At 54.7% G+C, this 11,392-nt stretch overlaps 6 protein-coding genes across 6 annotated transcripts; 3 read left to right on the top strand and 3 right to left on the bottom strand.

Annotated features, from left to right (window-relative positions):
• Positions 1-47: 47 nt before the first annotated feature.
• Positions 48-322, top strand: H257_06482 (hypothetical protein; the record flags this gene model as incomplete). The annotated part of the gene is made up of 2 exons (XM_009831707.1): positions 48-239; positions 290-322. 2 exons carry the CDS (start codon positions 48-50, stop codon positions 320-322), a joined length of 225 nt encoding a protein of 74 aa, XP_009830009.1.
• A 225-nt stretch (positions 323-547) lies between these two features.
• Positions 548-4,357, bottom strand: H257_06481 (hypothetical protein). The gene is made up of 4 exons (XM_009831706.1): positions 4,134-4,357; positions 3,791-4,085; positions 3,614-3,733; positions 548-3,514 (listed from the first exon to the last, which is right to left on the bottom strand). The coding sequence occupies exons 1-4, from the start codon at positions 4,325-4,327 to the stop codon at positions 596-598; spliced, it is 3,528 nt and encodes a 1,175-aa protein (XP_009830008.1). The 5' UTR covers positions 4,328-4,357; the 3' UTR covers positions 548-595.
• A 246-nt stretch (positions 4,358-4,603) lies between these two features.
• H257_06480 (hypothetical protein) lies at positions 4,604-5,587 on the top strand (the record flags this gene model as incomplete). The annotated part of the gene is made up of 4 exons (XM_009831705.1): positions 4,604-4,709; positions 4,764-4,895; positions 4,947-5,078; positions 5,143-5,587. 4 exons carry the CDS (start codon positions 4,604-4,606, stop codon positions 5,256-5,258), a joined length of 486 nt encoding a protein of 161 aa, XP_009830007.1. The 3' UTR covers positions 5,259-5,587.
• On the bottom strand, positions 5,227-6,498 carry H257_06479 (hypothetical protein). Its single transcript, XM_009831704.1, has 3 exons — positions 5,986-6,498; positions 5,588-5,921; positions 5,227-5,538 (listed from the first exon to the last, which is right to left on the bottom strand). Exons 1-3 carry the CDS (start codon positions 6,472-6,474, stop codon positions 5,297-5,299), a joined length of 1,065 nt encoding a protein of 354 aa, XP_009830006.1. The 5' UTR covers positions 6,475-6,498; the 3' UTR covers positions 5,227-5,296.
• A 943-nt stretch (positions 6,499-7,441) lies between these two features.
• H257_06478 (hypothetical protein) lies at positions 7,442-8,943 on the top strand. The gene has a single exon (XM_009831703.1). It carries the CDS (start codon positions 7,528-7,530, stop codon positions 8,761-8,763), a length of 1,236 nt encoding a protein of 411 aa, XP_009830005.1. The 5' UTR covers positions 7,442-7,527; the 3' UTR covers positions 8,764-8,943.
• A 239-nt stretch (positions 8,944-9,182) lies between these two features.
• Positions 9,183-10,368, bottom strand: H257_06477 (hypothetical protein; the record flags this gene model as incomplete). The annotated part of the gene is made up of 1 exon (XM_009831702.1): positions 9,183-10,368. One exon carries the CDS (start codon positions 10,366-10,368, stop codon positions 9,274-9,276), a length of 1,095 nt encoding a protein of 364 aa, XP_009830004.1. The 3' UTR covers positions 9,183-9,273.
• Positions 10,369-11,392: the final 1,024 nt, after the last annotated feature.

Here is an 11,392-nt window from a genome sequence, read left to right as displayed (position 1 = left end):
TGAACGTGCCCCGGTGGTTCGACGTCGTGTGGCGCGTGGTGAGTCCCATGATTGAACCCGTCACGAAGGAGAAGATCCGCATCTGCAAAGGCAGGGCGGTCAAGGAGGAGCTGCTCAAGTCCATCGCGGAAGACCAACTGCCGGTCGATTATGGCGGCACAGGGGTCAAGTTGGGGCTGTCGGCGGAGGAAGTAGCGCTGGCCAAGCACGTGGACGATATCATGGAGAAATCAGGCAAAGTAGACGATTAGAGCCGAATACAAAGTACTAGTAATACCATCGACTCCAGTACCTCCACGGATCCCAAGAACCTCCATTCTAGTACAAAGTAAAACTTATCAATCGTTTCCACTTTGTTGAACTTAAGGGCGTAGATTTCTGGCCAATCACATAGCTTGGTGGGACTAATTCCGCCAATCAAAGGGCGTAGATTCCTGGCCAATCACAGAGCTTGGTGGGACTAATTCCGCCAATCAAAGGGCGTAGATTTCTGGCCAATAACAGAGTTTGGTGGGACTAATTCCGCCAATCAAAGGGCGTAGATATCTGGCCAATCAAACGTTTATATGTAACCAAGAGGAAGCCAGGACCATCGTCATATTGAGCACACTGGCAGGTTTATGCTGTGTAGGACCCGTCGACGTCGAGGTGTGGCTTTGTCTGACAAAGTCATGGATGGTGTCCGTGTTTCAAGTGATGACATGGGGGTGACGTGGTCACGTTCCATGAGTTGGATATGTGTGACTGGGTGGCTTGTGCGCGGATGCTGCGGGGATTTGGGTGGTGGAGTGGGAATGTGGTGCACGGCAAGCGACCTCCAGTTGGATTCGTCGTCGTTATTCACGACAAGGTGGCGACTGCGGAAAGCGAACCCGACGCTGCGGTTGCGTTTGCCCACCTTGACGGGCTTATCCCGTCTCACTTGGTCCAAGGTGGGGTTTTTCACGGCCATGTGCAAGTCGCGCCGCTGGTTGTCTGTTTTGACTGGAGACACCGTTGCGTGGCTTTGGAGCTGGCGGTGCGCTTCCGTCGGGACGTCGACGGCATGGAGGCGTTCCATGTAGTCCAGGACCGTGTCACCAGAGAGCACAAGCGACGAATGCTGCGACTGAAGAGGATGTGTGTGTTGTTGCCACTGGTCGACTTCGTGGGATTCAAGGGGCAGGTTGTAGTAGTGGTGGGCATACAGCCGGTACCCGTCTACGTTTGTCAGGCGGTCGCTTTCCGCCGCATGGTCCGCCTCCACTTGCGCCATCGCGGCACGGCCATGCGCGCGAATCGCATCTCGTACTTCGTCCACCACTGAATGGCGGTCAGCAAGCAGTTTCCTGGCGTCTTGAACCGGATGGGGGTTGGACGTGAAGACCCCGTCGACGCCCAGGAGCAAAAATGCCACTTGTTCCCGTACGGGACCGCTGGATGGTCCCAGGAACGTCACCGCGTCCGGACCGTTGGCGTTCACGTACACCCGCAGCCCGACCTCGTGGTACAGGTCGACGATCGACAGCGGGTGGACGTGGAGGCCGACGGGGGGCGACATCGAGCGAGAACACGCGATGAATTCGTGGTGCTTTTGAAGCAGCACGCCGTCCGCGAAGCGCGCGACGACTTTGGCCTGCCGTCGGATGTCCACCGCGTCTTGGACCGTCGCGGCCGCCGGGGGGAGGACGAACAAAAAGTCCCAGGCCGGCTGCATCTTTCGCAGCACTTGGAGCATCGTGGCGTCCCGCGACACGATTGTCAGCTTGGACGGCGGCGGCTGGTGCAGCGCGGCGATCGCGCCATTGAGCACCCGCCACCACTTTTGAAGGTCCTGGGGCGAGTACTTGACAAACGAAGAGGCATCTTCGCCCGGGAATATGAGGGTCACATGGAGGGGGCGAACGATGGCCGACTTGGTTGGAGGGGGTGGCAGTCGCGCGTGGATGTCTGCGAGCCGTGTGAGCGCAGAGCAGAGCGTGAGCAGTCGGTTGTGGCTGCTGGGGGAGCTGCCAGGGATGACGCGAGGCGACTTCATCACGTGGCGGCTTTGGTAGGCGTGCAGAATGGTCAGCGACTTGAGTTCCACGAGCGTGAGCCGTGGAATGTGCACCAAGAGGGGGTGTTTGTGGTGCTTGGACGACAACAGCGCTGGAAACACGTCTGCGACATCGGTCATGTCGTTCAGACAAGACCGGGGAAACACAATCGGGTGGTCGTCCTTGGACAAGTTGAGGCCAAGCACGATCGAGTCGACGTGTTCATGCAACGCAAACGAAAAGTACTCGTCCGTGTCCGAGATAAAGTCGACATGGGGGATGGGCGACTTGGAGGCGAAGATAGCCATGGGGACGACGGCGCGGGGGTCGTCGTCGTGGAGCACCGACGGACACGGACCGGCTTTGGCACGCGCGACGGCGCCAGGGACGAACAGATGGATGAACTGGTGGGCGACACCGGGACCGGCACTGACCCAGTCGAGCGCAAGGGAGCCGCCGGTGGTCGACGCTTTCTCGAACAACACCGACGTCGAATGGTCGGGATCGACAAGGCGAGACAACATGTCAAACACAAGGCTGCTGCACTCAGGGTACCCGTCGAACGACAAGACGCGCTTAGGTGCCTTGATGGATGACACAAACGCGTACATGGAGCCTGGAACCGGCATGCTCGTCGTGGTGCGGATCCACGGATGCGCCGCCATCGACGCCACGTACTCGCCATGCAACGTGTGCAGTACGCGCACCCGTGTCTGCACTTGTTTGAATCCGGTGGTCACCTTTTCCTCGAGCATATTGTGGGCGCGCTGCCACGTCGGTCGTCGATCGATGCGGCCGCCTAGCGCCTCGGCCAAGACGACGTGGCCGCGCCCAAGGGCTCCCACCGGTCGGTCCTGGGCTACCAAGGCGCGCACAAAGTCGACGAGCGCGCCATACCACGGCGCGGACGTGAGACGGTTGGCGGAAGACACGTCCGGAGCGCCGCATACAAAGAACCCGTCGAGGCAGCGCTGCAAGGCTTGCGTGGGGAAGTCGAGGCTCGCAACGTCTACGGTGGTCCACTCGAAGACTACGTTGGCGTCGACGGCGTGCTTGGCAAAGTACTGCTGGTACAATAGGCCAAAGTGCGGACCAAACAGGTTTGGACACAGCAGCATGGCCACGTGCAGGACAAGGGGACGCTGATGATCTTGTTGAGGGGGCAACGATAATAGACACTTCAAGTCGGGGCGGTGGGGAAGAGCTTGCATTTCCAGCACCCACGACGCACGCAACACGGCGTGGTTGAGGATGTTGGCAACGTAGTCTTCCATCTTGTCACGGTGGGGCAGCCTTGAAGGACGACGGTGGCCGCCGCCGCCGCGGGGGGAAAACGTTGATCGAAGCACGTCTGTATCTTCTTGGGCGTACCCGTGTCGAGTATGGGTAGCTTTGACGTCAGTCAGGCGACGCTGGCGCTGGCGACGACAGAGTTGTTGCAACAAGTACTCCCATCGATGTTGCGCGTGCTCGAACCGAGTTTGCTTCACGTGCAGCTACATGTTCAAAGGATATACGGTACATATGTTGTTCAGGTCAACAAGAAGGAGGTTAATATTATATACATATATATATATATATATATATGGTCGAACCTGGCGCTTGCGACGGGCAAGGTCGGTTTTCTGGAGATGCATTGTTTCCGCGGCCACACGGCGCCGATGGTCTCGACTTTGACTCACACGAACCTCCAATTGACTCGTGTACGCTGCGATCTACCAATAGTATCGTGGTAGTTCATATGTTTATTTCTCCAAGTGTTAAGTTGGTACCTCCTTGTCCAGCAATGCACTGTCCAAACGAGTCGACGGCAATTCCACCGGATCCGGTTCACGCAAGCTGAAGGGGGAAAGTTCGAGTTTGGGGAGACACGACAGCGTTCGAAACCGAGCATTAAACCACTTGGCTTGGATGCGCCGGGCGCGCGTCTGTAACTTAGCTTGGGACGCCTCGCGTTTTGAATGCAAGGCGTGGAATTCGCTGGGCATGGATGGGTTATGCTTGGTCGAGAGCAGATGACTCAGGCCTGCAGTTGCGAGTACAAGTGTCTCGTCCAGCACCCGTTGGCTACAACACCATCGGTAGAATATGGCGCGCCATCGTTTTCGTACATACCTGACGGCGACACTTCTTGCCTGGCGCATCGCCTGGACGACAAGCGAGATTGACGTGCACTGTAAAAATGGGGGCAGTCCTTCCAACACTTGCTCAACGAACGGCTGGATATCAGACGCTATCGCATGTAGCTGAAGTGCCACAGCATCGGCATCTTGGTATGTCTCCGCCATAACGTCGGATGTCACGTCCATGATCGAGGAGTTGCGTTGGGGATATGGACGTTTCTTGTCAGTTACCTCTCTCACGTACTGGCCTTGATGAAACCAGCGCCGACGTCTGGCGGTGAAGCGCAGAAATTGCGCGAGGTCACCGACATGAACAATGGGTGACGCGCCCATTGTGGTGCAGCGCAGTGCATGTCCCGTCCGTGCGTCGGCGTTAACGTTATCACTGTCAACTACCGTATGTAACCGGAAATGCCACAAAATCCGGATACTGCAATTGGTTGGGTCACTTTGAATTTCAACATGTCCTCGACACCGTTGCAAGAAGCGCTTTCCCTGATCGCCAGCCAGTCCCCGCTGCTGTCGGCGGAAGGGCTTAACAAGCTCAACCAACTTGCCTTTAATACATGTATGTTGCGTGCTGATTGATGTGCGATGATGTGTCCCATGCCATCACATGTAGCGCAAATGAAGGTCGAAGCGGGTCAAGTAGGCGCCATTGCTGCGATTGTCGACGCCATGACCCGGTCGCAAGAGAACGGATCCATTCAGGAAGATGGATGTCGCACTCTGCGCACGGTGGCCTTTCATTGCGGTAGGTCCCATGCAAGTTTGTGTTCCCGATTCATCGGACCTTGATATGTAGAACCGAACTTGAACTTGGTGCAGCACCAAGGGGCTATTGATGCCGTGGCGACCGCCTTGCGCCTGCATGGGGCCAACGAAGCAGTCGTGGCAGAAGGGTTTTGGGCTCTGGTCGTCTTTTGTGCGAATCACCGTAAGACCATACTTGCATGCACTTCAACCCTCCAAGCCGTGGATCAACGGATTTGCAACGTTAGATGGCAACACGGTGGTCGCGAAGGGTCTTGTAAACGTGACGGAGGTCATGGCGACGCACGCAGCAAATGCCGAGATTCAAAAGAAGGGAATGTTTCTGCAAGTTCTTTTCGGTTAAAATACTAAGTACACTGTCGTGCCCAAATAATAAGTCAACTACACCGTCCCATACACGGTCGTGGTGGAGGGCGTGGCCAGTTTTCCGTAGACAGGATGCTTAGCTGGCATGTGCAGTCGATACACTTCCACCAGCATGAGCACCGCCGACAGGAGCGCGAGGGCGGCGCCGATCTGGAACATGAGCATGGAGCCTGCGTCCGAGAAGACGAGGTTGAACGGATCGATGAATTGGCCCACGGAGCACATAAATAAAAAGCCGACGCTCACGCAATTCGTGCCTACGATGTTATATAAGCTGAAGGTTCTGGCAAATATATACGAAAATACCTGTGACCCAAAACTCGAGTTTGTGGAGGCGGCAGACAAACCAGCGATGGATCACTTCGACGTGCGCTAGGTACGCGCCGACACTGAGCGAAAAGAAGCCCAAGAGGCTGGGGATCCAATGGCCCCAAAAGATGCGCGGGTCCCCTCGCGACAGGTGAACGACTCCATACACGACCATCTTGGCGTGGTAGACGTAGCCCCGAGCGCACAGCAAAAGGAACCATCCAAGGACATGCAGAAGCGCGCTCCAGTAGTCGATACGGAACGGAGAAAACCCGAGCCATTTCATCTTGCGGATCGGAGGGTCGGCGTGGACGTACTCGTGCAGCCATCGCTACAATGAGACGACTTAGGAGAACGTCATTAGACGAGTGAACGGAGTGGATGTACAGTACTACCTCGAGGTCATGGCAGCAATTGATCACTTCCAAGTATGTCAACAACTGAGCGACGAAGAACGAAGCGGCACCCAGAAAGTACGGCAAGTCGATCCAACGGTGGAGGAGCTCCAGGGGAACGGGCGTCTCGTTGGGGTCCCCGTCGGTGGCGGTGGCCGCGGTATCGAACGCGATTTCGTTGTAGCTTCCATACAGGAACAGCGCCGCACCGAAAGCGGAGAAGCAGGCCGACCATATACTCCAGGAGATGATGCACCATGTCGAGTCGGAAGAAAAGGCCAAGTGGAGCGTGTGAAAAGTCTTGCGGTGGGCTCGGGAACTCCACAGCACTCGTGTGTCGTCGTCCACCGAGTAAAAGTCAATGAGCGTCGGCCAAAACGAGTCCACGCCGTAGAAGATCGGCTTGGCTCTTTCCCGACGAGGCATCAGGAGGTTCTGTGACGGATACCTCTGTAGAGACGACTTGATCGATGCACCTGGCCTGTCCATCGTCGAGGCGGAGGTGCGAGAAGGTTGATGGAGTGGCAAATGCACAAACATACGCCAGGTAAATCCGGATATGAATCTTCATCCGGATTGAATCGAATCCAAAATTGCTTGGTACATCGACTTCAACCATGTTGATGATGGATTTTCGAATTGCTGCGAATACACTGTAGCGGCAACAGTCCGCGTGATAAGGCATGATGTGTATTTTATTGCCGCAACGAGGGATTTCGTCACCGAATGCGACTATTACCGACGTTGTTAGCGATTGTCCGCTGAACCCCCGAACCTCTTGTGTTGCTATTCCCAGGGGATGGATGTTGAGAACACGCGTGCAATCGGGGAAAGGTCGTATCGTACTACTACGTAGTACATGTAGTATTGTGAATTCGCTATAAATTTCCAAAATACACGTGGTTTGTCGAATCAATACTTACAGTTAATTACGCTGGAGTTCTGATTGGTTGAATATACTTGTTCGTTCTGTAAAAGCCAATCAGATCCACTCAAAATTGGATTAACCAATAGTGTCGATTCGTGATTCGGTTCGGCGGCGAGATTCGGTTCGACGGGGTCGCTGGAAATTTGTAGTTACCCCCGAATCCACAATACTATTAGCACGAGTGTGCCCCCAAAAGCCTGACCTGTCCAATAATATATCCACTGGCATTCACATGTCGAACGAGGAATACTGTACACTAATGTTAGGCTAAAGGGGTGTTCCATGACAAGCAGGGTCTAGTCGAGAGTGTATGTACATACGATAGGAATGTAGGCATAAACTAACGTTATGGCATTAATGTTACAACAGTTGAATGCATGCTCATGTAAAGAGACATGTAGACTGTTAAACGGTTAACGTTAGGAAGACGACGATTGCTGGGCCAAACTTTGGCCGCCAAAGTGTCCCTTTCGCCGAGATGTTCGATTCGAATGTGTCTGTGGAAGATCCAAATGAACCAATCAAAATCCGTCATTCAAGTGTTCCATTTCCCAAGATGGGGCGAGTATCTTCATTGTGAATTTGCACTTCAACACTAGCGACACCGCCAAGAGATGCTGCACCGCTTCATCCGCCCCCGCGGGGCTGCCGCCGCTCGCTCGTTCTCGATCACCGCCACGTCGCCATTGTCTCAAGCAGCAGCTGGCACGGCGGCGGCGGGCAAAAAGTTCAATGTCGTCAACTCGCACAACGAATGGGACCCGCTGGAAGAAGTGATTGTAGGTCGAATCGAAGGCTCGACGATTCCTGAATGGCATGTGTCGGGGAAGGCCGTGTGGCCGTCGCGATACTGGGATATGTACAAGACCCAGGCGGGCGAATCGTTTCCTCGAGAACTCATGGTGGAAGCCGCCAAAGAGCTGGACTACCTCTCGCAGGTCCTCGAAGGCGAAGGCGTCAAGGTCCGTCGCCCCGAGTTCAACCCCGACGACTTCAAGACCCCGGTCCAAACGCCCGACTTCAAAAGTCTCGGCGGACTGTACGCCGCCATGCCACGCGATGTGCTCATTGTCGTGGGCAACGAAATCATCGAGGCCCCCATGGCGTGGCGATCGCGATACTTTGAGTTCCGTCCGTACCGATCGCTGCTCAAGGAGTACTTCCACGAAGGGGCCAAGTGGACGGCCGCGCCCAAGCCCCAGATGAGCGACGCCTTGTACAACGAAGACTGGGAACATTCCTCGGGCGACTTCAACTCGGTCGTGACCGAGTTCGAGCCCACGTTCGACGCAGCCGAGTTTACGCGCATGGGTCGAGATCTTTTCACCCAGCAAAGCCAAGTGACCAACAAGTTTGGGATCGAGTGGATGCGCCGACACCTGGGCGACGACTACCGCATCCACGTGCTGGATTTCAAGGACCGCAATGCCATGCACATCGATGGCACGTTTGTACCGTTGATGGAGGGAAAACTCCTCGCCAACCCTTATCGCCCATGTGTGACGGGGAAGCCCGTTAAGACGTACTCGTACAAGGACAAGGAGTACGAGTACCGGTTGCCCGAGATGTTCAAGGGGTGGGAAGTGTTTGTCGCGCCGACGCCCGAGTTGCCGCCCACGCACCCGCTATTCTTTACGAGTCCGTGGACGGCGACGTGCAATGTGTTGGTGGTGCGCCCGGGGGTGGTCATCGTCGAAGCGCACGAGAAGCCTGCCCAGAGGCTGTTCAAGGAGTGGGGCTTCGAGGTCATCCCAGTGCCATTCCGCAACTTCATGCCGTTTGGTGGGTCCTTCCATTGCGCGACATGCGACGTGCGTCGCACGGGCACGTTGAAGTCGTACTTTGACTGATCGAATTAATAAAACATGCGTTGGGTTCAAAACACCAAAGTACTGTACTGGAATACCAACACGTGCAGTGAATGAATGGTAGTACGCAAGTGTGCTTGTGGGTCAAGACTGCCTGCACTGCCAGTGAATTGCGGCCCGTGGTGAGTAGCACAATGTAATGACGAATGACTTCATTTCCCACAACCAAGGATGAATACCGTGTAGCCCTTCGTACTGAAGAACGTCATATGATGGGGGCTTTAGGTTGCATGTACAGTATTGCTGTGGAGTTGCATACACAGTTTTGTATCTCGCCCCTGCCTTTCACGTTGCGGGGGGCTTTACCCAATAATGTTGCGCTGAGTAGGACGTTTGCAAGCAATCTCTCGATGCGACGAACGTGAGAAGCTGCCGACAGCCCCCCCCACCAAATCAGCAACGTACGGTATCGACATGTTTAATTACCCGGTAGATAGGTACAGTACATTGCCCACGACAGGGCGGGCTTGAGCTTGCCACACGTTTAAACCGTTACCGACGCCTTGGGTTAAACGTGTTGGCGTACACGAACGCCCCAAGAAATACCACCGCCGTGCCAATCCACTGCCCCGTGGAGAAGGGCTGGCCAAAGTAGAACACGCTGAAGACGAGGCTCGCCGCTTTTCGAAGCGTGAGGACGACTTGGAGGGACACGGTCGACACGACGGACGCCAGTCGGTACACCGATCGGATACACACGTAGTTGGTCACGAGGTTCAGGAGTACGAGGCCCACCAGTGTCCAGAGCTTGTCACTTTGTCGGTCTGCATGGAGATATGTCCACGACGTCCACGTCGTGCGGAGGTCTTGGCCGTCGCCAAATGCCATGAGAATCAAAGCAAACGCGTGCATGAAGAACATGCTTTCTTCGGCGGGATGCGGCTGTCCGGGCGCGGCATGGGCTCGCATCACGTGATTTTGAACGTGGCCAAGGATTGAGCCAACGACAAGGCCGACCAGCAGCAGCGCAATGCCGACACGCCAATGGCCCACTTGTGCCAAGGTGGATTGCACGATGGGGTAACTGCACACCAAGCTGCTGGACAACATGCTATCGGTACAGAAGGTCGCACGAGTACTGGTCGAGGTCGAGGAGGAAGGGTCCATGTACGAGCAGGTGCCAATGCCGACAGAAATGAAAAGAACGCCGAGGAATTGATGGCGCGCATAGGCTTTTCCAAACACGAGGTACCCCGTCGCAAGCGATGCCATGGGAGTTGATGCTCGGAACAAGTTCAAGAGTGGGAACGATAGCCCGCACGAATGAGCTAATGAATTGGCGCGACTAGACACAAAGTAGAGCAAAGACAATCCGCCGTGGTAGACGAGAGGCACAGCGATGTGCGTAGAAGTAGGGAACGTCATCACTGCGATGCTGACAAACTGCACGAATGTGAGCAGCGGGCCACTTCGTGGGTCCATGGACAGGATGCTCTCCATGGCAGCACCTTGGATCCAGCAGCATGCGAGGACAGTCACAACGATAGTCACAATGGTTGTAGTGTTTGCGTCGTCGGTCGACTTGGTGGCAGCAGCAGCGCCGCCTCCATCCGAGGTGACGGGTGGTTTCGCTTTCTTGGTTGCCATGTCGAAATTGTACTTTATCCGAAAACTTTACGGATAATTCTATGGTTCTAACAAGTTGGTTGGTCATTCATTCTAAATTGTTGAACAGCTCACTACTATATAAGGCTCCTGTCGATGTCGTCGTTTCGAGCTCACGTCGTGAAATATGCTGCGAATGCAAGGGGGACATCTGCTTGCCATTCCAAGTCGGCAGCCTCACGGCACTCGAAATTATATTCCGACGTGCGGTGAATGCGTTGACAAGGGTTTGCTACAGTACAGTACAGTCATATCATGTTGGCACTGATTGTCACGACTGGTCGTTGCCAGCCGTCAGCTGTATCGTATTCCACGAGTAAGTTTCTTCTTCAATTTGCTGGCACTTTTCACAAGCTCGCAACCCTCTCTGCCTTTGCCTTGGTGGCGACGAGCGAGCGAGGCCCAGCCATAAGTACAGTTTACGTAGTGTTTTTAACGCATTTGCGTTTTAATGCAATCGTACTTGACCACAGTAACTTCGGAAGTAGCAACCGATCGCCGATAGGCAATGTGATACACTCTGATGTATCATGATACATAAGTGTATATACCGCCGACACTCGACAGTGTTGACGGCGTATGTCGGTTTACCTTGAATCGGACATGCACCGATGGATTGGATCGCGGTGATGAGCTTCGAAGGGGTCGCCTTCTGCATGTTTTTGGAGGCATTACCCATTGTACATGTACTAAACGTAAATACTGTGAGGTGGAAAGTGATGTGGCACACAATATTCATCATACACAGCAGAATGCACTTCGACTTCGAGAGGAGATTCTACGCCGCGTCACGCACTGTCGCTCACTCAAGGTCAAAGTCGCATGAGAACACACAAGTGGATATTGACGATGAATCTGTTTAAAGCATTATCGGGAAGGGCTCGCATCATTTTGAAGGCAACGAGTTTGCAAGCGCTAGAGGTCACATTTGATACAAACATTATGCGCCACGAACGTGGTTCGAGTTACAGTAATGTGATTGTATCACTCATCCACCTGTTGATTT

Source organism: Aphanomyces astaci, assembly GCF_000520075.1.
Source record: "Aphanomyces astaci strain APO3 unplaced genomic scaffold supercont1.13, whole genome shotgun sequence".
NCBI classification, from domain to species: domain Eukaryota; phylum Oomycota; class Saprolegniomycetes; order Saprolegniales; family Verrucalvaceae; genus Aphanomyces; species Aphanomyces astaci.
The sequence above is the reverse complement of the archived record's forward strand: the minus strand, read 5'-3'. Positions and strand labels throughout refer to the sequence as shown.

Coding starts and splice junctions, on each gene's coding strand:
- H257_06479 (XM_009831704.1), bottom strand. CDS start 6,474: ATGGACAGGCCAGGTGCATCGATCAAGTCGTCTCTACAGAGGTATCCG. Junction 5,922..5,985: donor ATTGCTGCCATGACCTCGAG/GTAGTACTGTAC, acceptor GTCTCATTGTAG/CGATGGCTGCACGAGTACGT. Junction 5,539..5,587: donor ACTCGAGTTTTGGGTCACAG/GTATTTTCGTAT, acceptor ATAACATCGTAG/GCACGAATTGCGTGAGCGTC.
- H257_06481 (XM_009831706.1), bottom strand. CDS start 4,327: ATGGACGTGACATCCGACGTTATGGCGGAGACATACCAAGATGCCGAT. Junction 4,086..4,133: donor GCAAGAAGTGTCGCCGTCAG/GTATGTACGAAA, acceptor ATGGTGTTGTAG/CCAACGGGTGCTGGACGAGA. Junction 3,734..3,790: donor GTGCATTGCTGGACAAGGAG/GTACCAACTTAA, acceptor TACTATTGGTAG/ATCGCAGCGTACACGAGTCA.
- H257_06478 (XM_009831703.1), top strand. CDS start 7,528: ATGCTGCACCGCTTCATCCGCCCCCGCGGGGCTGCCGCCGCTCGCTCG.